The 22,500-nt window shown below is 45.8% G+C and overlaps 3 protein-coding genes and 1 long non-coding RNA gene across 9 annotated transcripts in view; 1 reads left to right on the top strand and 3 right to left on the bottom strand.

Annotated features, from left to right (window-relative positions):
• The window catches only part of LOC118309929, a 9,752-nt gene extending 3,423 nt beyond the window's left edge, over nt 1–6,329 (bottom strand). For 2 of the 3 annotated variants that reach the window (XM_035632588.2, XM_035632585.2), the window contains exons 1-6: nt 4,507–6,329; nt 2,512–2,735; nt 1,919–2,021; nt 1,669–1,764; nt 1,041–1,555; nt 1–690 (exon numbers count right to left, since the gene is read on the bottom strand). The exon at nt 1–690 is cut by the window's left edge. In XM_035632588.2, the coding sequence (XP_035488481.1) occupies nt 1–690; nt 1,041–1,555; nt 1,669–1,764; nt 1,919–2,021; nt 2,512–2,735; nt 4,507–4,548 (1,670 nt within the window). In that variant the 5' untranslated portion in view covers nt 4,549–6,329. Of the gene's footprint in view, nt 691–1,040; nt 1,556–1,668; nt 1,765–1,918; nt 2,022–2,511; nt 2,736–4,173; nt 4,324–4,506 lie in introns of those variants that run through there. The other variant, XM_035632589.2, reaches the window with a different exon arrangement.
• A 96-nt stretch (nt 6,330–6,425) lies between these two features.
• LOC118309529 lies at nt 6,426–9,174 on the bottom strand. Of its 2 annotated transcripts, none has more exons than XR_004793502.2 (3): nt 9,026–9,174; nt 7,149–7,256; nt 6,426–6,712 (listed from the first exon to the last, which is right to left on the bottom strand). It is a non-coding gene; the product is annotated as an uncharacterized LOC118309529 (long non-coding RNA). The 2 variants fall into 2 exon arrangements; XR_007030872.1 differs by lacking the exon at nt 9,026–9,174 and adding an exon at nt 7,385–7,598.
• Nucleotides 8,737–16,594, top strand: LOC118309528 (ATR interacting protein). 3 transcript variants are annotated; one of them, XM_047332782.1, is made up of 18 exons: nt 8,737–9,005; nt 10,160–10,461; nt 10,730–10,788; nt 11,041–11,211; nt 11,521–11,618; nt 11,760–11,917; nt 11,997–12,083; nt 12,281–12,371; nt 12,933–13,097; nt 13,374–13,602; nt 14,231–14,281; nt 14,483–14,676; nt 15,030–15,166; nt 15,314–15,405; nt 15,583–15,657; nt 15,790–15,868; nt 15,949–16,119; nt 16,236–16,594. In XM_047332782.1, exons 2-18 carry the CDS (start codon nt 10,164–10,166, stop codon nt 16,307–16,309), a joined length of 2,229 nt encoding a protein of 742 aa, XP_047188738.1. In that variant the 5' UTR covers nt 8,737–9,005; nt 10,160–10,163; the 3' UTR covers nt 16,310–16,594. The 3 variants fall into 3 exon arrangements, with proteins under 3 accessions (XP_047188738.1, XP_035487648.1, XP_035487649.1); XM_035631755.2 differs by having other exon boundaries at nt 8,738–9,012; nt 10,163–10,461; XM_035631756.2 differs by having other exon boundaries at nt 8,739–9,012; nt 10,163–10,461; nt 12,000–12,083.
• Nucleotides 16,595–17,643: 1,049 nt separating this feature from the next.
• On the bottom strand, nt 17,644–22,447 carry LOC118309530 (tribbles homolog 3). Its single transcript, XM_035631757.2, has 4 exons — nt 21,927–22,447; nt 19,523–19,801; nt 19,130–19,422; nt 17,644–18,802 (listed from the first exon to the last, which is right to left on the bottom strand). Exons 2-4 carry the CDS (start codon nt 19,799–19,801, stop codon nt 18,310–18,312), a joined length of 1,065 nt encoding a protein of 354 aa, XP_035487650.1. The 5' UTR covers nt 21,927–22,447; the 3' UTR covers nt 17,644–18,309.
• Nucleotides 22,448–22,500: the final 53 nt, after the last annotated feature.

Genomic DNA, 22,500 nt, shown 5'->3' on the forward strand with positions numbered 1-22,500 from the left:
TGCTGCCTCTCTCTGTCCATCTCCTCCTGAATCTGCGCCTCCCTTTCCCTCTGCAGCTCCTTCTCCTTTTGCATTTGCCTCTTCTGTTCCAGTTCCCTCTCGATCTCTCTGTCCCTCTCTGTCAGCATCGGCTCAGGCATCAAGGTTCTGTCTTGTGAGTGCCACCAGTCATGGTGAGCGATCTGGCTGTTGGAGTTGTTGTCGTAGCATCGCTCATGGGTGTCGGCAGGCCTCAGATGCCCTAGAGCGGTGGAATGCTGCTGGGGTGAGAGGGCCAGGGCTGCTGGGTAGGAGGACATCACACCAGGAACCAGCCCACCTTCCTCTGGCAGACCTGGTGGCAGGACGTCATGTGGCGAGACAACTCCGCAGTGGTGCGGGGACGCTGTGCAGTAGGAGGGGGACGCTGGGTGACTGGCCCGGCGGCGGTACTCCTGTGGCGGAGGGCGATGGTGCAGCGTTCGGCTTCTCCTCAGCATCCCCACTGAGCTGGAGCCTTGGTGGTGCTGCGGCTGAATGGGCACCAGCGGCCTCCTGTGGCTCGACGGGGTGCTGCAGGTGGAGAGGACGGGAGCGTTCATCCGTGAGACGGCGGCATGAGCGTGAGAAGGGTTGAAGAGGGCCCCGCTGCTGGAGCTGTGCCGGTTCAGACAGGGTCGGTCGGCTTTGTGGAACTGGACCGACGAAACCCTGGGAATAAAAACGCTGAAGTCAGTAAAGGAAGATCGTGGAAAGAACGAGGACAATTTCAAAACGTAGATGATCAGAAGTCAGGGGAGGGTTAAGGGAGGTTGTCCAAAGCTTTGCAATTCTTGACTAATTAGTAAAACATCATCAATAATTGAACAAATCTAATAACTCATTTACACCCACTGACAGACAGACAGACCAGAGCAGAGCCTTGGATACTTGTGGACGTGTAAAGGGTCCGATTCTGTACCAGTCAGAAAGCAGCCCCAGAGCCCGATGACAACGGATTGTCTGATTACATCGAGTCTATATCATTTTTGCAGGCACAGTTATTCTATCAGCCACTATACCTGAAAAGTCCGCGGGGTGGGATTTCCATGACCGACCCGCCGGCCTCCTCCAACCCGAGCTGCAGGCACTGACTCTGTGGCTGCATGGTCAGCGCCTCAGGAATGGCCTCCAGCAGCTCACGGTGGCTCTTGGGGCAACTGTCCCGTCGCTCCCGCCGCTCGCAGGCTTCGCCCTGATGCTGCAGCCTGGCGTTGTACAGCCGCATTCGCTTCTCCAGGAGCCGCTGGAAGTGCCTGAATTCGCCGGTGCTGACGCTGTAGAAGCCGGAGTCGCTGAGCTCCGAGGAAATGAAGGACTCGGAGGACGGAGAGCCGCCGCCCCCGAAGCCCCCGCACCCACCTGGGGCGAGGGCCCCGTGTGAGTGACAGTCCTCCAGGCCTCCCTCCTCGGTCTCCAGCCCTGAGAGGTCCCCCTGGTGGATGGAGCCGTCGGTCCAGCCCAGACCGCTGTCCAGCTCGTGGTGCAGAGGCAGGAAGCCCAGCGGCTTCTCCAGCATGAAGTCCTCGTCGTCAGTCTGCAACAACACGGACCCTCAAAGTCAACCACATTTACTCTAATACACCGAATTTCCCTCTTGTCGGCACATAAATGAATTGAATGATGATACACAGCATCACTCTAGATCACCTGACTGTGGCAGCGATTCGCTTCTTCTGCGTTGGTGTTGCAACATCCCATCAGGCAGCTCCCATCCTTCGGCCGACGACCGGTCAGTTCTGGATCCTGAGGGATTCACGATGTGAAACAAAGGAAATGAGAAACATCACAAAGTGTCTGAACGTTTATTGGCTTATTTATCAAGTGTAGGAATTAATTAATTTAGAAGTCGATTAATCGATTATCAGTTGCAGCTCTAGGTCTGTTTTCTGAGTGTCACCTGGTGACCGATGTCCACGGTGTCCCCCGGGGAGCTGGACAGGAAGCTGTACCGTCCTCCATCACAGTGGTCTTGTGGCAGAGACAGGTGACTGTAGTAAAGTCTGGGACGGACGACAACGACACATAAATCAGACAAGACTAAAGATACGAACATTACTGGGTTGTGTTCATTTTACACAGACGGACATATTATCACATGTGCAGTTAATTCAAACAGTCTGTGAAGTTACATATTTGTGGACTCACAGATACAGACGAGTGTCGACATGTTTGTCCTTATTAAATAAAGTTCAGTTACAGGTTGTAGCCACAAATCTTAGATCTTGTTTCATTGTTGAGTGACAACACACAACTCGCGGCCACATACAGAAAATTTTTAATTATGTTAATTTTTTTTAAATTATTCTATCTGATGTGGAAAAAACACTTTTTTTGTTTTTTTTCTCTGATATTAAAAAATTGAAAAGTGAAAAAGAGGATATATTTAAATCTAACTGCTGATGAACAAGGAAAAGAAATATTTGAATATAACTGAGCAGTAACCAGAAACCATTAAAATCAAAATATCTAATGTTGATCGTGTGTGTTTACCTGTCCTGGTAGGAGGGGCTGGAGGCGTTAAGCCCCGCCCCCATTACTGGGAGGGGCAGGTTGAGGTGCTGCAGATTGAGGGGGAGGGGCTCCCAGGCGCCCCTGTCTGCCTCGGTGCCACACCCCCGCTGACCCTTGATCTGCATGGTGATTGGATGTTGACTGGCCGCTAGGATTCGCAGAATATCCCGTTGGCTCAGGTTTGCTAGACTCCGCCCACTCATCTGAGACAAGCACACACACAGGAATCGAAGTGATGTGATGTGATGTGATGTGAGCAAGAAGCAGATGATTCCCACATCCGCCGACGCTGTGCAACATTGTAGGAACTAAAGGGTTGGTGACAACATCTACTACGAAACCCTCAACTGATCCAATGTATAAAAAAATATTTAAAATCCCCCTCCACACAAAAAAGCGTTTTTCTTCGGTTTCTGTCCTCCAACATGTCTGACATCGACTATAGCGACTTGTATCTGTTGTTTTCACTTTCCTCTCCTGGAGGAGGAGATTTCTGTTTCACTTAACTGCAATTTTGAAATTCAAACGAATCCTGTTCAAGCTAGATGTGGTACCTCACAAATACAGAAAACCAATCGCTGTCGAATATGAAAATGTGAGGCAAATAAACTTCCAGTGCAGCAGAGGCAGTGAATCATGAAAGGACGGCGGGTGTGTCAGCAGACAGTTAGCATTAGCTTTAGCAGTTAGCATCCACGAGAGGACGGCAGGTGTCAGCAGACAGTTAGCGCTAGCATTAGCATTATTATATAATAATACAATGGCTGATCGATATTGAAATGTTATATGCAGGTATGTATTTTTATATATATTTTTAATTCATTTAATTCACTTACTCTTACATGGTACATTTTATCTAAATGTCCACTGTATTTGAGGCTCAGGAGGGAAACAACGTGTCTTGATGGAGGATTAAACGTGATATTTTCTCGTTGGGCACAAGAAGGAATCACAGATTTTCAGGATAAAGTCATTGTATTTTCTTCAGGAAATGGACAGAGAACTACTGATCGACTGACGGTGATGTGAGTAGTACACTGTACAGTGTTTGTGTTCAAAATGGCAGACAGAGATTTGAATGCGTCCTTAATTCTTTTCACAAGGGGAATTCTCCGAATACAAATGTGTTTGATCTAACGTGTAAACAACAGCAGGTTTTCTTGCCCCGAGGCCCCGAACACAGTGATGGAACATTTGTTCTCCCGGACTAGAACGAGCTAGAACCGCCACTGACGGTGTGACGGTGTGTGAACACACACACAAACTACATAAAACTATAAATTTGTGGACAATATTATGCAACTGGGTCACGAAACTCCGCTCGGCCTGCGGACACACGGAGGATTTATCTCAGTGGCACCAACAAACCTTCGGATTTTCTCAGTTAAGGAACGTGGACATAGTGTCCATGCAGACACTCAAGGGTTAACACCTACAAGCCAACACACACTTCACTGCCTCACACACGCACACACACACACACACACACACACACACACACACACACACGCAGCTCAGCGGCCATCGAATTAGTTGCATGAACAGTATTGTTAACTCCAGCACATCACAAACAATGAGTCACCCTCACACGCGCACACACACACACACACAGCATGAGAGCGGAGAAGCACAAAATGGCACCTGTGTGTGGAGACGGAGGACAGCGGCAGAGCGACGCTGAGTCTCCAGCAGACGGCGAATATAAAAACACAAAACATGAAAATTCTACACATTCACAAAAAAACTCATTTGGTTCATCAGTCACACAAATTCACAGATTTCTGCAGAAATAATGATATGCTGCCATCACACACACACACACACACACACACACACACACACACACACACACACATACATCACTGAACGGGCCTTTCAGATCTCATTTGCATCTTTTTTCTTCACTCGAGACGTATAAAAACATGAAACACACAGAACATCACATGCGACGCAGCTCCTCGCTCTCTCGCTCACCGTTTGGTCGCCCATCCATGGTCCAGAGAGCCAGCAGCCCATCGTCACGGCAACAGAGGAGAGCCTGTGTAAATCGACGATGCTGCTGCTTCCTACAGCAGATCGCCTCCTCTTCCTCCTCCTCCTCCTCCTCCTCCTCACTCTCTCCGTCAGTCTCTGCTCACTGGGTCTTTCTCTGTCCCTCTCTCCTCAACATCTGTCCATCATCACGCTCCTCTTCCTCCTCTTCCTCTTCTATATATCCTCCTTTCCGTCTGTTCTCATTAATTTCTTCAGCATCCCTGTCCTCGCCCCTCCCCCTCCTTCACAGCTCCAGAGTTTTGCATCCTGCACACACACACACACTTACACACACTTACACACACACTCATGAATTGCATGCAGCGCTAAAAACATAAAAAAATATGCGCAGGCTGACAGTTCAGCTCAGAGATGAGAGGGAAACACATGCAGTCACACGACGAGGACAGTGTCTGATTGGTGGCCTGTAAAGGGGTGAACCGGCCAATCAGACGCAGCGGTCTCCCTCTGGATGTCTTCCCCCTCCGATGGAAACTCCTCGGTGAAGCCTGGACATGTGCAGGAGGAAGCAGGCCTGCGCTGCAGCGAGACACAGTAACAGGAGAAGAGACACACACCATCCGACAGAACCAAGCTATTCATCCAGGAACTCCCAGCAGACACCCAAGGCATGCTGGGAGATTTAGTTCCTCCAGTGTGTCCGTCTGAGGTCTCCTGATTCTGTTGGTAGGCTCCAACTGTCGGGATAATCTGAGAACTGGATTAGTGGACAATCAGAACTGGTCCAACACGACACATGGAGACCTGATCCAGAGACACTGACACTCTGGTCCAGATCGTTTCCAACTCCTGGATGTGGACAAAGAATCTAAGATGATTCGTTGCCTGGATACGGTGCAAAGATGCAAGAAGTCACTTTAGGTGGAAGTCCCAATTTATGACATTTTTTTTATTACCAGCAACAGAGAAACAAAAAAACCTTCTTTCCTATTTCTGGAAAAATAAATAATTAAGATAAAAGGCCTCAGGGGAACGGACGTGAGCGAGCACATGACTCCAGATGGTTTGTAGCATTTACAGCAGCTGTTACTGACACAACATGAGTCTGTAGTTTTCAGCCCAGTGAGTTTGCAATAAACGTCTAATACAACCATATTTATTTGACCTCATCATAATCTACGATTTTCTTTATCACAAGTGCAGATAGACACATATCTAAACATGAAATACTAAAACCTTGCAGGGATGTAAGCCGAATGTCAAAGGTCAACAGTGGGCTCGTGCATTTTCCCTGTTGTTTATGTAATATGAATATAAATTATGTCCAGTAAAATATGACCGTTGCCGTCCGTTCCTCTCTGCTCATCTGCTTAATGTTAAAGGGCCCATATGGTCAAAATTGAGATTGTATTTCTCTTATATATACTGTATTTTTTTTAGGGGGGGTTAATCTCTTTTTGCACAAATCATAAAATGGTCACAGAATGGTTTCTGTATTAGTTTTGTATATTTACCAACTATCTATATGTTGCATTTGATAACTCACTATTAATTCTCATATTTATATTCTTGCTATGCTCATATTGACTCCACTCTCAATAAGAAAAATGTTTAAATACAAAAAACCATCAAACTGATGAAGTGATTCCGCAGTGTCTGTGATCGTTTCAGTCAAACTCTGATGCTACGTTTAAAAACTGTCATGAGGTGAAACCACACAGACTTTTTAAAAACCAGGTCCAGAAAGTGAAGCCGACGCTGAAGTGTGTGAAGCCTGTGTTCTGTGTCCTGACCAGCAGAGGGCGACTCTATGAGCAGGTGACTCGACTTCTCACTTGATTCATAACTTCAGTAAAACATTTTCCTGAGGAATTTATGGTTCAAGTTTTCTTCAACACATGATGTTCATTTTGTACATTTTGGTTCATTTACAGTCACATAGACCGTAAAGCACAGTGTGTGTTGGGGGGCGTGGATACAGTGTGATTGACAGCTGGTACTGTCGAATGGGTGCACCTCTACCTGGCTCTGGGACTATACTGTACCTCCACTGCAGCATGAAGATGGAACATTTCATGATGGTAGCTACAGTATTCTACAGAACGGTGAGGAAGAATAAACGTTCCCACCTTGGACAGCTTGTGTAGAAGATGCTGCGCTCTGATTGGTCCAGAGCGAGAGGACACTGCAGGAGAGAACGGACAGAAAATGTTCCAGATTCCACGGAATCAGAAAACGAGTTACAGTCTCTGCTCTGCTTCCATCCCAGTCATCCCCGGTGACCCTGCTCTGACTGTTTGGTTGTCATGGCAACCAGTTCGAGTCACAGCAGTTATGATCTTATGTTTCATTTTGTGATCAAATTCATCTCGGAAGGAAACAAGGGGTTCAGGGAAAAAGGAAAAAATAATAAAATGTCCATATGTGTGTGTGCGTTAGTCCAAATGCATATACAGTATATATGCATCTATATATATACATATATATGCATATATATATGCATATGTATTTGTGTCCATTTATGTTTATGTAATTGTATATAGTAGTACTACTACTACTACTAATGTTTATTATTGTTATTATTAATAAGAATTTCTGTATTGCTGAAATATCTGTGTTACCGTGGCGATGCAGTTGTGATGAAGATAGCAGCAGTGCGTCTCCTGATGATGATGAGGATGATGATGATGACGGATGCATGTGGAGGCCTGAGCTCTGCCATATTTCTTCTGAAACATGGAGGCGGAGAGAGAGAGCGAGAGAGAGAGCATGTGTCAGAGTCACACACACACACACACACACACACACACACACACACACACACACAGACCTGTCTGTGTCTATAAATGGAACTCACACTTGCTGTTGCTGAGAAGCAGTGAGAAGCTTCAGTATGAGGAGACGCAGGATTCATGTCAACATGCAACATGCAGATTATCTCACTGACACGACGACGAGCCGTCTCATCAATTCATCTTCATTTTCATAATACATCCACATTAATGTCCACTGCCCTAACGCTGGTCATTTCAGCCCCAGTTGGATTTCTTTATCATGCGGCGAAATGAAACCAGTTCCTACTGGTGGAGAACAAGAGAGAAACATTTTATGGGACAGGAGAAATAAATCATATAAAACTGAAGCTGTTGTTGTTTGGTTTTGATATTGTATGATTCAAGTGGAAAACGGAGAGAAGAGCCAGCATTATATTATTGTTATCATTATTATTAATCCCAGTAAATCGCAGGCTGTGTTGTGAACCATCTGACGAACCATCTGCCAGAATGCACATGAGAGACAAGAGGAGCTGATGAATGTTGATCCTCTGATTTGAAACTGACAAACCGTTGTTACACAGATTCAACAAAAACACAATAACATTCATAAATGATCTTTACAGGTGTGATAGGCAGATTACTGACCCCAACACCTGGAAACAGTCGCACGTTGACCTCATTAAAAACAACACCAAATAGTTTGAACTATCTTAAAAAAAAATTTGAATGAAGAGATTATTATTAATAGATAATAAATAAGACACTAGTTTCATTGGGGGAAGTAAAGAAGAGAAGATCCTGGGGAAGAGGATGAAAGCTGCTCGGCATGACAGGATAGTGAAGGGTCACACGGTTCACATGGAGATAAGGTGTGGGAAGCACACAGAGAGGGGTGATACAATTTTTAATAAATATAAGATAACTCAAAATAATATAGTAGATTTTTTTCTAGGACATAGATTTTGAACTAGATCCTGTTCTACACTTGTGAATATGTTATGAAAGTGATTAATTATTGGAATATTATCAGAATTATAAAAAAAAATTATTGTATAGAATGGGGGGTAGGACTGGATAAGATTGTTACTTCTCCTACTACTGTTCGGATAATGTATATTATAGGGGTATATCTTATCTTATGTTATTTTATATTGTTAAAGGCTGCAAATACATGTGTGTATATATATGTGTATATATATAAATTGTTTTCTTTTTTTAAATGTTCGAAATAAAGTATTTCAATTCAATTCAAAATTCACTACATCCTCCGGTACAGTAGGTGGCGGTGTGCACCTTATAGTTGGTAATGCAATATCGCCAGAAAAAAAGGCAAAGAAAAAGCAGCTGCTCCTGATTGGTTGGGTTGTGAGGGCAGCGCTGTGATTGGTCAGATCGTCGGCCGCGCTGACGCGGGCCTAACGTGTGATCAACACACGCGCACACGCACACGCGTCACTTCACGTCGTTTCACTGTTTAACAAGTAACTTCTCAGTTCAGTGTCGTGCGCAGGCGCAGTGTGAGCGAGGTGCTGCTATGCGACATGTGTATTATCACGTGTTACCGGAAGTTTAAAACACTGCTGCGTCCGCAGTGAGCTCTGTTAGCATGCTAAGCTAACTCTCCATTGGAAACCAAAGGAGTTCTCTGTTAGCTAGCGGCTAACCGGCGACACGGCGGCGGCGGCGGCGGCACCGACCGACCGACCAGGTAATAAACTAACCGGATTCTGGGCCGGACCGGACCGTGGACCTCACCGCTCGTCTTCCCCACGAACCGACCGGACCCTCGGGTTCCATCAGTCCGTCTGACCTGGTCCGAAGTTCCGGTCCAACTGGTCTCAGTTTTAAAACTCGCTCTGTTTAAGTTTAAAGAAAAAATCTTCTGTTTGTAAAGTTGTTATAAAATGTTTGCGTATGAATTAATTTATTACACTTTTACAACATGAAAATCAAACATGAAGTTATTACACAGCATTATTAGTTTCTACTTTTCGTCATTTACAGCTGCAGACAGACGATGCTTCGTGTTTTATTATGTCTATAAGAGGATGTAGATATATATTTTTAATGATGTGTGGATGAATTGAAAGGCCTTGTACATTTTTTATCATCATATACATATGACATATGTAAATATAAGATTTTATTTTCGTTTAACATTGACCCATCATCTCCCTGAAAGTCTTTCTCTGTAGGAAGAGGTGACTGTCAACCAGGTCAAGGGTCAGAGTAGGGAGAGGTGACTGTCCACCAGGTCAAGGGTCGGAAGTAGGAAGAGGTGACTGTCTGACAGGTCAAGGGTCAGAAGTAGAGAGAGGTGACTGTCCACCAGGTCAAGGGTCGGAAGTAGGAAGAGGTGACTGTCTGACAGGTCAAGGGTCAGAGTAGGGAGAGGTGACTGTCCACCAGGTCAAGGGTCAGAAGTAGGGAGAGGTGACTGTCCACCAGGTCAAGGGTCAGAAGTAGAGAGAGGTGACTGTCCACCAGGTCAAGGGTCGGAAGTAGGAAGAGGTGACTGTCTGACAGGTCAAGGGTCAGAGTAGGGAGAGGTGACTGTCCACCAAGTCAAGGGTCAGAGTAGGGAGAGGTGACTGTCTGACAGGTCAAGGGTCAGAAGTAGGAAGAGGTGACTGTCTGACAGGTCAAGGGTCAGAAGTAGGGAGAGGTGACTGTCTGACAGGTCAAGGGTCAGAAGTAGGAAGAGGTGACTGTCTGACAGGTCAAGGGTCAGAAGTAGGGAGAGGTGACTGTCCACCAGGTCAAGGGTCAGAAGTAGGAAGAGGTGACTGTCCACCAGGTCAAAGGTCAGAGGTGTCAGCGGGTGACCCTGCTCATTTCCGTCTGCTCCTCCCTCACAGGATGAACTTCCCTCCCACCAAGCGCCCGCGAGGCCTGGACCACGACGTGGTGATGGCGACGTCGGCGTTCGACGACCCGTTCGGAGACGATGAGGACTTCACCCAGGACGACCTGGATGAGATCGACATCATCGCCTCGCAGGCCGTCACCTCGGCCGCCGCAGGACCGGGCATCGGGTCGGGTCGGCCGTCGTCTCTGAGCAGAGCCACGACGAAGCCGAGCAGACAGAACACGTCTGGGTTCAGCAGCAGCAGCAGCAGCAGAGGGCATTCTGGGACCGCGGGCAGAGAGCCCGTCGGTGAGTTCAGAGTCGTACGAATTCATAAGTGTAGAGAAAATATCTTAGGGTATCTTGTAAATGTATTAATTGGTTTTTTGAAAGAATTTCTGTCACAGTTAATGTAAATACTGTCAGCTGCAGCATCGTCGTCTCATTCACCAGATTTATAGAAACACCACCTCACTACTTCATCCTGTAACAAGCAGCTGCCAGGTGAAGGTCAAAGGTTTATGCAGTGCATGGTTATATTCCATATTGTGTTGACAGTGTTGTTGTGTGTGTCCAGGTGACAGAGAAGAGTCGTACAGTCTGCTGGAGGCTCAGCAGGCCGAGCTGAAGAAGACGGTGAGACCCGCTTTACTTTAACTTTACAGAAAAGATCCAACAGCGTCAAACAGCAAAACAAGATATTATATAGATATTGTCTTTTGAGAGACTTTGCAACATTGGTGCAGAGACGACAACTGAGAAGTTGTCTGTTGGTAAAAAACTGTCACATTTACAGCAACGTTTGTCACTGTGTGCGTGCCTGCGTGTGTGTGTGCGTGCCTGCGTGTGTGTGTGCGTGTGTGTGTGCGTGCGTGCGTGTGCGTGCAGCTGAAGGAGCTGGAGGAGCAGATCGTGTTGAAGAGCGGGGAGATCCGTGTCCTCAGAGACTCACTGAGAGCAGCTCAGCTGGAGAAAGAGGCTCAGAGACAGAAACAGATTCTGTTGGAGACTCAGAGGCAGAAGGAGACAAGCGACCGGGAGAAGGAGCTCAACAGGAAGGTGAGAGGACACACACAAACACACACTGAACACACACAGAACAGAGGGGACACACACACACACACTGAACACAAAACAGAAGACACACACAGAACACACACACACACACACACACACACACACACACAGAACACAAAACAGAAGATACACAGAACGCACGGACACACACACACAGACACACACACACTGAACACACACAGAACAGAGGACACACACACACACACACACACACACACTGAAAACACACAGAACACACAGGACCTTCCTCAGAGTAACATGATGATGATGATGATTACTTGTTGTCTGCAGGTTCAGTCTCTTCAGTCTGAGCTGCAGTTTAAAGAAGCGGAGATCAACGGGATGAAGAACAAGCTGCTCAGCTCGTCGTCTCCGCTGAACAGAAACAGGTCAACCATCATCATCATCATTCATCATCACTGATGTGATGTTTCCCTCTTTTACACATTGTAAACTGAATGTCTGGAAAAGGTCTTAGATGAAACTGTAACGTATGAATTCAGCTGGAAATCCATTCGCTGTGCTCTCAGTCCCAAGGTGCTGAGCTCTCTTGTCCAGGTGCATCATGGGAGCGTCAGCAGCTCCTCCTCTCCGGCAGGAAACGGTTTCATCACCAAGGAGACGTTCGGAGCGCAGGTCCCGACCAGAACGACGCCGGTGAAGACGCCGATGAAGACGCGGAGAGACGGTGGGTGACGTGTAGGCGTCACGGAGGTGAGACGCCGTCTCTACGTCTCGATTGACAGGTTTGTTTGTGTGTGTGTCAGCAGACAGAGGCGGGTCCAACAGCAGACAGGAAGTGACTCGTCCAGACCCCTTTTCGTCTGTCAGACCTGCTCACCTGCAGCACCGAGGTCCGTCAAATATCTACAGCTTCATAATCCTCAACATAGAGAGGATCTACAGATCCATCATCTGACACTGATGACACTACATGGGTCTGACTGTCTCTCTGTCTGTCTGTCTCTCTGTCTGTGTCTTTCTCACTCTCTCTATGTGTCTGTTTCTCTGTATCTATCTCTGTCTGTGTCCCTCCTGTGTTGTCCTCTAGGTGGCATCCTGTTGGGGTTGTTACTGCAGCAGCCTCTGTCTCCCAGCAGCCTCAGCCTCTCTCACCTGCTGTCGATGAGCCTGACATCCAGGTAAACGCGCGCGCACACACACACACACACACACAAGTTTCCTTCTGAAAGCCTTTATGAAATTCCTCATCCCTCAACTGAACAATAATCATATGTGAGAACTTTAACTTCTGACATGTTTCCTGTTAAAGTCACCTGCAGTAACCAGCCGTCACCACACGATGTCACCAAAACCCCAAAATAGAAAAATACAGAAAAAAACACTAATTATGTTTTCAACCTCTCTTTGCTGCACAACTTTGACCTCAGCAGTATTCATAATAATAAATATAAGTAGAAAAGGCTGTTCGTGAATGCTGGCTGCTGATTGGCTGAGCGCAGGGAAAGTGGGAAACGGGGAGTTAATGTGTAAATACTAGATCGTGGAAAACATTGAATATTTTGGAAAAATATGAAAGTTATGAAAAAGTTGAATAGAAGCCCGAATGTCCTAATGGAACTGAACGTTCTGATGTTTGAGTGAAGTTTCTAGGTTAAGGTCCGTAGGAAGAGGAAGAGGTTGAACTTCCTGAGTGTGACTGAGTTGTTGTTGTTGTTGTTCTCTGTGCGTCATGTGCTCAGTTTGCCGACAGCAGGTTTCCTGCTCCACTCTGATGCAGTGGCAGCAAGCGTCGGTGAAGGTGTGTCAGCGCCCGGCACCGCCCCGAGTCCGGTCCAGAGCCTGGCTGTGACGGGCCTGAACATGCTGAGTCAGAGCCGAGCGGCCGGCAACAGCAGCAGCGTCCGGTATACTCACAGTCTCTCTGTCTTTCAGTCTGTCCCACTGTCTGTCAGTCTGTCTCTCTGTCTGTCAGTCTGTGTGTCTGTCTCACTGTCTGTCAGTCTGTCTCACTGTCTGGTGGCTAAACTGCCCACGTGACAAAAATAGACCTCATGAAATATAATGTATGAAAATAATAATAATAATACATTTCATTTATAGAGCACTTTTCATTGCATACAGTGGGAGCATTTCAGATTGAGTGTAATTGATTATTTGATTTCACCTCACTTCCTGTGCAGGTGTTGTCCCGGAGCCGTCCTCCTGCTGCCTCTACTCGACCTTCACCTGTGTCGACTCTGTCGAGCTCTGGACTCCGCGGCGGCCAGTGTGCTCCCAGCATGCCGCACTGCTTCCACCGCCGCTGCACCGGGTCGACGCGAAGAGACGGTTATGTCGGGTTTCAGCGTGGAGGATACGGGTCTGGCTTCTCTGCGACTCCTCCACCTGCTGCTGGCCCACAGTGACGAGGTGATAACGATTAAAATAATAAAAACACCTGTAATTAATAAACATATAACTATGAATAAAATACATATGTTCACCCCTTCAATTACTTTTTAAGACTTAAATTTTTTTGACCCTAATTTAACGGCGTCTTTGAAACATGTATTATTTTTACTATCAATTAATCCGCCTATTATTTTCTTGACAAATTATTCTGTGTATTAAAGAATATTAAAAAATACAAAGATCTTCAGTTTATTTTCATGTACGACAAAGAAATGTGTTAAATCTTGACATTTATCAATGATTTGACATTTTCTATAAAACAATAAAAATAAAAAATGACAATAATGATTATTTCACAGAGGAAGGTTTAATATATAAGATAAGATAAGATATACCTTTATTCGTCCCACAATGGGGAAATTTGGGCATTACAGCAGCAAAGTGGACAGGAGAATATATATATAAGAAATTTACAAAAAATATATATATAAAAATATATGATAATCGACTATTGCTGCTTTTTTCAGAGGGGGAATAACATGATGACACATGTATCAATTATGTTGTTTTATGTGGATGGATCTCAGTAATGTTCAAAGAGATTAAGATTATCATTTACATGTTTGACCCTCGTGCTGCTCCCCAGGTGGTGGAGACTGTGTTGTCGCAAGAGAGTCAGAGAGTCACAGACGACAAGGTACAGACACACACACACACACACACACACACACACTTTTACATTTTGTGGTCGTGATATTGAAACATTAACAAAAAGGAAATCAAAGTACACATTTCGCTGGATGTGTGTTTTACTGATGTGGACCCAGAGGAACATTCCATTGACTCCTCCCTCTTCCTCCTCCTCCTCCTCCTCCTCACTTCCTCTCTTTGTTTGTAGACAGAGCCGTCTGCTGCAGACCTGAGTCTCTGCTCCCACAATGCATTGCTCCAGTCCGTGTTGCGCCTGTGTGAAGCAGGAGCTTGTGTCAGCAGCAGCAGCAGCAGCAGCTCACGGGGGGATGAGCTTGTCCTCAACGCCATGAAGACGCTGTGTGTCCTGATAGAGAGGACGCCACACACACACACTGACAGGTACACACACACACACACACACACACCCTCTGCAACTCTCAGCTGGGTTGAACAGTGCTGCAGGAGTGGCTGGTGTGTGTGTGTGTGTGTGTGTGTGTGTGTGTTTGTGTGTTTATGTGTGTGTTTCCATTACCTGTCTGTGGTGATGTAACAGGCTGCAGGTATCGACAGGTGACGCAGTGATGCAGCCTGACGACAGATCAGCAACTAAACACGTGTCGTGACCGGCTGACATTCGATCATCACTCTGATCCGATTCAGAGAAACCACAACTTTTCTCACTGCAGACATAACTAATCGATCAATTCAGCCGTTCACCAGCTCTCCCCTCCCTCTCTCCCTCCCTCCCTCAGGCTGCAGTGTGTGTTGCAGAGGGTGTGTGTGTGTTGGTCAGCAGACAGCAGGTTGCACACGGTCTCAGAGTGTGTGTCCGTCCTCACGTCGATGTCCGACCACCAGTCGTTGGCTCAGCAGCTCTGCTCTCAGCACGGTGAGTCTCAGCTTCAGACTCACACTCATCAGTATATTCTATAACTATTCTGTGGTGATTTATCTTCAGCTTTACTCTGATGAATTAAAAAAGGGAGAAATTCACTGCAGCTCAACTTGAACAGAGGTTTTTTTTTGTTTTTTTTAGATGCCTGCATTTTCCTGAAATTATTCCTGTACGTCAGAAACCGACCAGACAAACGGGCAACACACTCAGACTGGATTATGCTGGACCTGCAGGTAACACACACACACACACACACACACACACACACACACACACACCTAACCCCTAATGATGGAGTCAGTGTGGTGGGATGTATCATTGTACATAAAGGCTCAGTCTTCATGTGATATTTGAAAACAGCTGTGACCTTCGTTCACCTACATGTTGTTGTTGTTGTTGTTGTGTGTCAGGTGGTCCGTCTGTTGAGCAGACTCGTGACTCAGAGAGCAGAGAACCTGCACAGCACCTGTCAGTGTCACGCTGAGGTAAAACTCTGCTCCGTCTCGTTCATATCCTTTATATACATATATCTAATATACATATATATATATATATACTCCTATCTTATATACTCTGAACTCTGCGTCGCTCTGCTCATCATGTCTGTCTGGTCTCAGCTGGTTCAGACGGTGGTAATCGTGTTCCATCGTCAGTGGTTGGATCTTCGTGCGTCTCAGGAGCCGACAAACTCATCAGGTCAGATTCAAACCAGGAGACGAGGAAAGTGCAGTTGTGTTGTCGACCATCTCTAAAATTCAAAGTCACTGTTCTCTCAGCTTCGCCGGCGGCGTCTCTGCTCAGAGAGTGTCTGCTGCTGCTGCACTGGCTGCTGCTGCATCACGCCGGCTTCTCCGAGAGCTGCAGGCCGCTGCTGCACATGTACGACCAGGTGATCCCCGCCGTGAGGGACACGCTGAGGAGGGTCCCCGGGCTGAGCGAGAGTGAGGGTACGCATACGCACACGCGCACACACTTACCTGCGATGTTGCTATGTCCATTTTACTATTGCCCCCGTCACAAAGGACTCGTGTTTTTCTACTTCCTGTTTCTTTTTCCCCGTCAGAGCTGGCATTGGAGGAAATCTGCCGCTCGGAGGGCGACGACACGGACGACATGGAGACTGAGGAAATTTCCTGACGTGCGACTCGTGGTCGTGTCTCAGATCAGGGAGATGCTGCTGCACTTGACGTGATGGAAAGTCGCTGGATTCAAAAACAATAAAAAACACGGAGGTGAGAAGAAACTGAACTCCTGTCGGACACTGTGACTAGAATTAATAATCGTTCCACAATTATTCATGCGACAAATACTTGAATGCAAAAACACTTGTTTTCCTCCTGTTCTGCACCAATATGAAGAAAATCACCAGAACTTGTAAATAACTTCTTCTTTTTTACAAAATAAAACATTTATTAAACAAAATATTCTTGATTTTTTTAATTTTTAATTTTTTTAGGATTTTATCTTTTTATTTTTCTGAGATTTTTCATCACTTCCTTTAATAAGTGGACAAGAAACAGAACAAATGAAGAAGCAGAAGGAACTGAACTGAGAACAATCTGATTCCTCCAGATGAGTCTCACGGTTTAGGGTCTTCTCTGATTGGTCGAACACAGACACAGAGACCATGTGACGACTACATCTGACGTATGAGTGAGTGGTGGTCACGTTGTTTTAGGGCTGCAACTAAAACGATTCTTTTTATAAAAAATGTATCGAATAGTTGTTTGATCCAAAAAATGGAGGAAAATGTCGATTGTGTTTCTCAAACCTCAACATGATATTTTGTTTTGTTCACACACCAAAGATATTCAGTTTACTGTCACAGAGAAATAAAGAAACCAGAACATATTCACATTTAAGAAGCTGAAATAAGAGAATTTTGACTTTTTTTTCATAAAACTACTTGAACCGATTAATCAGTTATCAAAATAGTTGCCGATTAATTTAGTAGTGGATCACTAATCGATTAATCAATGAAATGTTGCAGCTCTAATTTGTTTACAGCTTCTGGACTAGTTAAAAAAAAAGAATAATGACAAAGAGGACGAGCTCAGGAAGAGGAGAGGAAGGAAGTGAAGGAAATACAAATAAAATTATTTACTAATATTTCATAGTAATAATGTGTCAGAGATCGTTTTAGTTCCATAATGATTCAGTCAGGATGTTCGTGGGAAACGGATGAAGATCCATCAGGAGCGGATTGAGGAGTATTTATTATATTTATGAAGTCTTTCCCTTTTTCAGCAGCATAGTTATTAATAATTTACCGTCTTCCTCTGAAGCTTCTGTGGCAGGTTTGTTTGTGACTGGAGGAGAAACCCTGTAAGACTCAGAGGCTACAGACACGTTGTACATTTTAATCACATTGATAAAATCTCCAGTTTGTACAGAAGCTCAACACGGACGTGTTCTGTCATGTTCTGTTCAGGACTCGGGACCAATTAAAAACCAGTCGCGGGTAAGAGGAGTTTGTGAAACGTTTCTTTATTCTGCAGCTCAGTCGCTCAGTGAAAAGACTCTGAGGTTTGATTCTACTGTCGGGTCGTTGCCGACAGTCAATCAGAACCACTTCTGTCCTTCAGAAGAATAATAGTTACAGTGATGACGTCATGTCACGAGGAAACTATGAAAGAATTTGATAAAAAGAAGAGAAATGATTTGAGATTTTTGATTCAGGATAAACGTTGGAACATGAAGCTCCGATCCTGAGAAATATTATAAACTCTGGACACTTTGATATTTTAATATCAGACAGATTCATTCTGATTTTCAGAACTTTTTTCAAAAGTCTCAGATCAGACTTTTCTAGATTAGAAACTTGGATGAGGTCACGGTCATGGTCAACTTTATTATCCCCGAGGGTCAGTTTGTGTTACAGACAGAAGTCTCTGTATTACAGCAGCACCTGAACACACCATCACCTCTGTGATGAGTCCTGTGTGGAAGACGAGGAGCACGTGAGGTCAAGGAGGAGGCGGAGCTACAGAGCGAGGAGGAAGGCACGTGAGGGTCAAGTAATCCAGGATCAGACTGTCTGTCTTTGTGAGGACCAGTTGTTCAGAGTTTAACTTTATTAAGTTGTTTCAGATTAGTGTCAGTCCTCACAAGTATAGAAGCAGAGTCGTGTGTGTGTGTTAGTGTTTTTGAGTCCACGTGGGGACCACCTGCTCATCGCCCTCCTGTGTGTTCTGAGCCGGTGTGTGTGCGGCGTGATGCGTCTTGTGCACACCGTGGTGATGTGGCGTGCGGGGGTTGGTCAGCCAAGGGTGCACCAGCAGCTCGGACGCCTCCAGCCTCTCGCCGGGCGACCTCCTCAGCATGCAGCCGATCAGACACTTGGCGCGCGGCGACAGCCCGTCCGGCAGGCTGTAGGCGCCACGGCGGATCTTGGCGAACAGCGCGGCGGGCTGCGTGTCCTGGAACGGGTACCATCCGATCAGCATGGTGTACAGGGACACACCCAGGCTCCACACGTCGGCAGCGCGGCCCGAGTACGACCCGCTCCCGGTGGTCAGCAGCTCGGGGCCCACGTAGGCGGGGCAGCCGTGTCTGTCCGTCAGAGAATCGTCGTCATGGTTACCGTGCAGGAGGACGCAGTCGTCCAGGCCGAGCAGCGCCAGGCGAGTCCTGCGGCAGGAAAACGACCACACAGGTCAGTATCAGTACTTTTTAGCAGTATTAGTACTTTTTGAACAGTTTCGTTATTATAATCAGTCTCTGAGAAAATTCACAGTAACAGTAGTATTACTGTGGTATTACTGTAGTATTATCAGTAGTATTGCTGTAGTATTACCAGTAGTATTACTGTAGTATTAGCAGTATTATCAGCAGTATTATCAGTGCTACCTGTCAGTCTCACCTGTTTGTATCGAAGAATACTAATATGCAGAACTTCACAGTATCCGCAGTACTACTGTAGTATTAGTAGTATTAGTACCTGTGTCTGAGTCTCACCTGTATCTGTCGGTGAAGACGAACCTGCGCAGCTTCAGGTCTCTCAGGACGACGCCGTGACGATGGCAGTGCGCGACGGCACTCAGCATCTGAGCGAACAGAAGCCCCGCCTCCTCCTCGCCCAGGCGCTTTTTGCCGCGCACGTACGCGTGCATGTCGCCATGGTGACCGGGCAGGAAGACGTACACCCTGTCCCGGCCAATCACCACGTCCTGCGGGACGCAGACATTGTCATGGTGACCGACCCGGGCATACGCAGTCAGCTGCTCCTGGTGACTACGCAGCTGGAGCACCTGTAACAACGGCAACCATCAGTTTGTACAGTATCATGCGTATTTTTCAGATCTGTCAGTAGTTTCAGATCTAGTATTATTATTTGTTAGCAGTATTTACCTGGCACGTGTACTGCTGCTGCATGTGCACGTGCACGGCCCTGTAAGTCTCCGCCCCCTCACAGGGCTCAAACAGGAAGTACGGTCCCACTCTTGACGGCGATTGGCTTTGGCCGGACTTGGGGGTGTGGCTTCGGGGCCTGAGGCAGGGCGACAAGCCGGGTGCCAGAGGGGGCGGGGCCAGACGGGCTCGTTTACATTTCAGTGACTGGTCCGGGGGCTCGTCCAATAGCCTCTTCAGACACAGCTGAGATCTGGCCGTGGCCACGCCCACACTCATCTGTGATTGGAGGAGACGAGTAACATTGTCAGGTTAGAGATTGTTGGTTGACAACTTTTGATTATTGGTGTGAATTCACATGTTGCAAATAAAATATTTTTGCGAACATTTAATTTGTTTTGTGGTGTTTGATGGTTTGTTTCTGTCCACGTAGAGAAAAAAAATGAATTATGTTTTTATGCTGTCACACCTCTTACTTCTTTACTCTTTGTTATTATGCAAATATTTTAATTGTTAAATTAAATTATTATAAATGGGAAACTTTGGTCACTTCAGCTTTTTGATTGATTGATTGAAACTGATATTTCAAATATGTGAATAAAATTTAAACAGAAAACAATGAATGATAATAATAAAGCAAAATAATTGTTTTGTTGCCGGCAGACGAAAAAACACAAAAAAGCCATGACCATTAATTCTTTCAATTGACATTTTGTAAAAGGACGTGGGAAGAAGTGTAACTTATTTAATCCCACCCCATAATTAGTCATATTTGATTATTTATCATATTTATAAAATATACAAATTTTATTTGTATAGCGTCAAATCGCAACGTACATTATGTCAAGACTCTTTACAAAGGGAGACAACAACAGATGATGACGACTGGACACACACACACATTAATAAGTTATATGAGCATCACGTCTCGCTGCTCACGTTACTGTTAATGTGTATATAGGCTTCGTGATGCAACTTCCTGTAAACTGACAGACGCCCGGGCTTTCAGATCGTTGCATCAGAGGACAACAGTTTATAGTTTAAACAGCCTTTAAATACAGTCACACACACACACACACACACACACACACACACAGTGAGGGAGTGTGAGGGAGTGTGTGAGCGTGTGTGTGTGTGTGTGTGTGTGTGTGTGTGTGGTCAGCGCCTGCAGCTGTCGTGGTTACGTGTGGAAACCTGATGTTGGCCAACGCTGCTTTCACTCTGGTGAAACAACGTGAGTCACGAGTGTCACCGTGGCAACGTGCGTCTCCAACACACAAGCACATGAAACAAAGTGACGCTGTTTTTGTTGTTGTGGTGTTTATTCATATCTGAGTTTCTCTCTGTTGGCAACTTCCTGCATGATGAACCGTCAATGTCACAAAACCCCAGGTCGCCCAAAACTGGTTTCAAGTGAACTCTGATGGCCTCGCCAGTCCCCGGACCTGAACCTGAGTCTGGACCTGAGTCTGGACCTGAACCTGAGTTAGACCATGTGGTCGACAGCATCAATGTGCCTCTGACAGATCTGCAGATTAATACAGTTCATGTCGACGTGCATCAGATACAGATACAGGACGATCCAGAGGTCAGAGGTCATGATTTCACACATGTTGATGGTCCATATGAAAACTGACCCGACGTTTACTGCTCTAACAGCTGTATCATAAACTGATCTGTCACTAACAACAACTTTCACTATTCAATCTTTTTATCAATAAAATGGGAGAATGCTGAAAAACTGACGTATGGATCCATACGTCATCTGTTTTTATTTTATTTTAAAGATAAAATATATTCAGTTTACTGTCAAAGAAAAACAGTCCGAGTAAAAAAACTGTTTCACTTTCTTATTCAGGCACAAAGACAAATAAAAAATCAATTTAATCAACTTTTTGATATTTTCTATTTTGACATTAAATATTTCATAGTTTGTTATATTTCTTGGTTGGGCGTTCGGGTCTTTGAGTGAAGTTTTATTTATTAACACTCACAGACGTCAGTCAGACGTATCGATGCTCTGATTTAATTATTAATTTGATCCTGATGCTTTATGTGAGTTTCTATAACGACAGTAAACTTCATCCGGTCACTCAGAATGTTCATGTTCACAGAAACACAACAAGACGATCTGCGTCAGTGTTTATGGAATATGAATTACTCAACAAGTGAAGGGAGTCGAATATGACTTTTGCTTTTGGAAAAAGTATTTTAAGAAAATATTCCCAAATGAAACTTTCAACCTCATCAGATCTTCTGACTAACGTCTGATGAAGACCATGAGGTGAGGCTGAAAGGTCAGGAGGTCGACCCTGATCTTCCTCCCTGAAGTTGAACCCTAACCCCTAATTCTGATTTCTACTGATTATTAACATGTTTGTTTATACTTCACTTTCAGTTTTACCTCAATCTGGTCTGGACTCAAGTGGATCCGGTCTGAAGTGAACTGAAGTGGATCCGGTCTGAAGTGGATCTGAAGTGGATCCGGTCTGAAGTGGATCTGAAGTGGATCCGGTCTGAACTGATCCGGTCTGAAGTGAACTGGTCCGGACTCTGTGGATCAGTTCTTCAGGTCTTCGTCTTGTCTTGTCGGTTCCTCCTCAGACTGACAACAGACGAGATGTGGACCAGGTCGGAACCGAACCGGAACTCTTCATCAGAAAATAAACTGATGAGGATGAAACTTGATGTCTTTGTTTCCGGAGCGGAAGCGAACGAAGCCGAGTCAAACCGAGTCAAACCGAGTCCGTGTCTCGGTCCAGTCTGATCCGGTCTCCGGTCGAATCCGGTCTGATCCGGTCTCTGGTCTGATCCGGTCTGATCCGGTCTCTGGTCTGATCCGGTCTCCTCGGACCTCTTCTCCTCGGGACCTTTCGGTTCTGACCGACCGAGGCTGTTCGCTGACGTGTTCCCTCCCCGGTGTCGTCATCCAGGGGGCGGAGCCTCGATGCTGCAATCTCGAGCCGCTCGGTCGTCAG

Source organism: Scophthalmus maximus, chromosome 6 (genome assembly GCF_022379125.1).
Source record: "Scophthalmus maximus strain ysfricsl-2021 chromosome 6, ASM2237912v1, whole genome shotgun sequence".
NCBI classification, from domain to species: domain Eukaryota; kingdom Metazoa; phylum Chordata; class Actinopteri; order Pleuronectiformes; family Scophthalmidae; genus Scophthalmus; species Scophthalmus maximus.

Coding starts and splice junctions, on each gene's coding strand:
- LOC118309528 (XM_047332782.1), top strand. CDS start 10,164: ATGAACTTCCCTCCCACCAAGCGCCCGCGAGGCCTGGACCACGACGTG. Junction 14,677..15,029: donor CCACACACACACACTGACAG/GTACACACACAC, acceptor TCCCTCCCTCAG/GCTGCAGTGTGTGTTGCAGA. Junction 15,406..15,582: donor GGATTATGCTGGACCTGCAG/GTAACACACACA, acceptor GTTGTGTGTCAG/GTGGTCCGTCTGTTGAGCAG.
- LOC118309530 (XM_035631757.2), bottom strand. CDS start 19,801: ATGAGTGTGGGCGTGGCCACGGCCAGATCTCAGCTGTGTCTGAAGAGG. Junction 19,423..19,522: donor AGCAGCAGTACACGTGCCAG/GTAAATACTGCT, acceptor CCGTTGTTACAG/GTGCTCCAGCTGCGTAGTCA. Junction 18,803..19,129: donor GTCTTCACCGACAGATACAG/GTGAGACTCAGA, acceptor TTCCTGCCGCAG/GACTCGCCTGGCGCTGCTCG.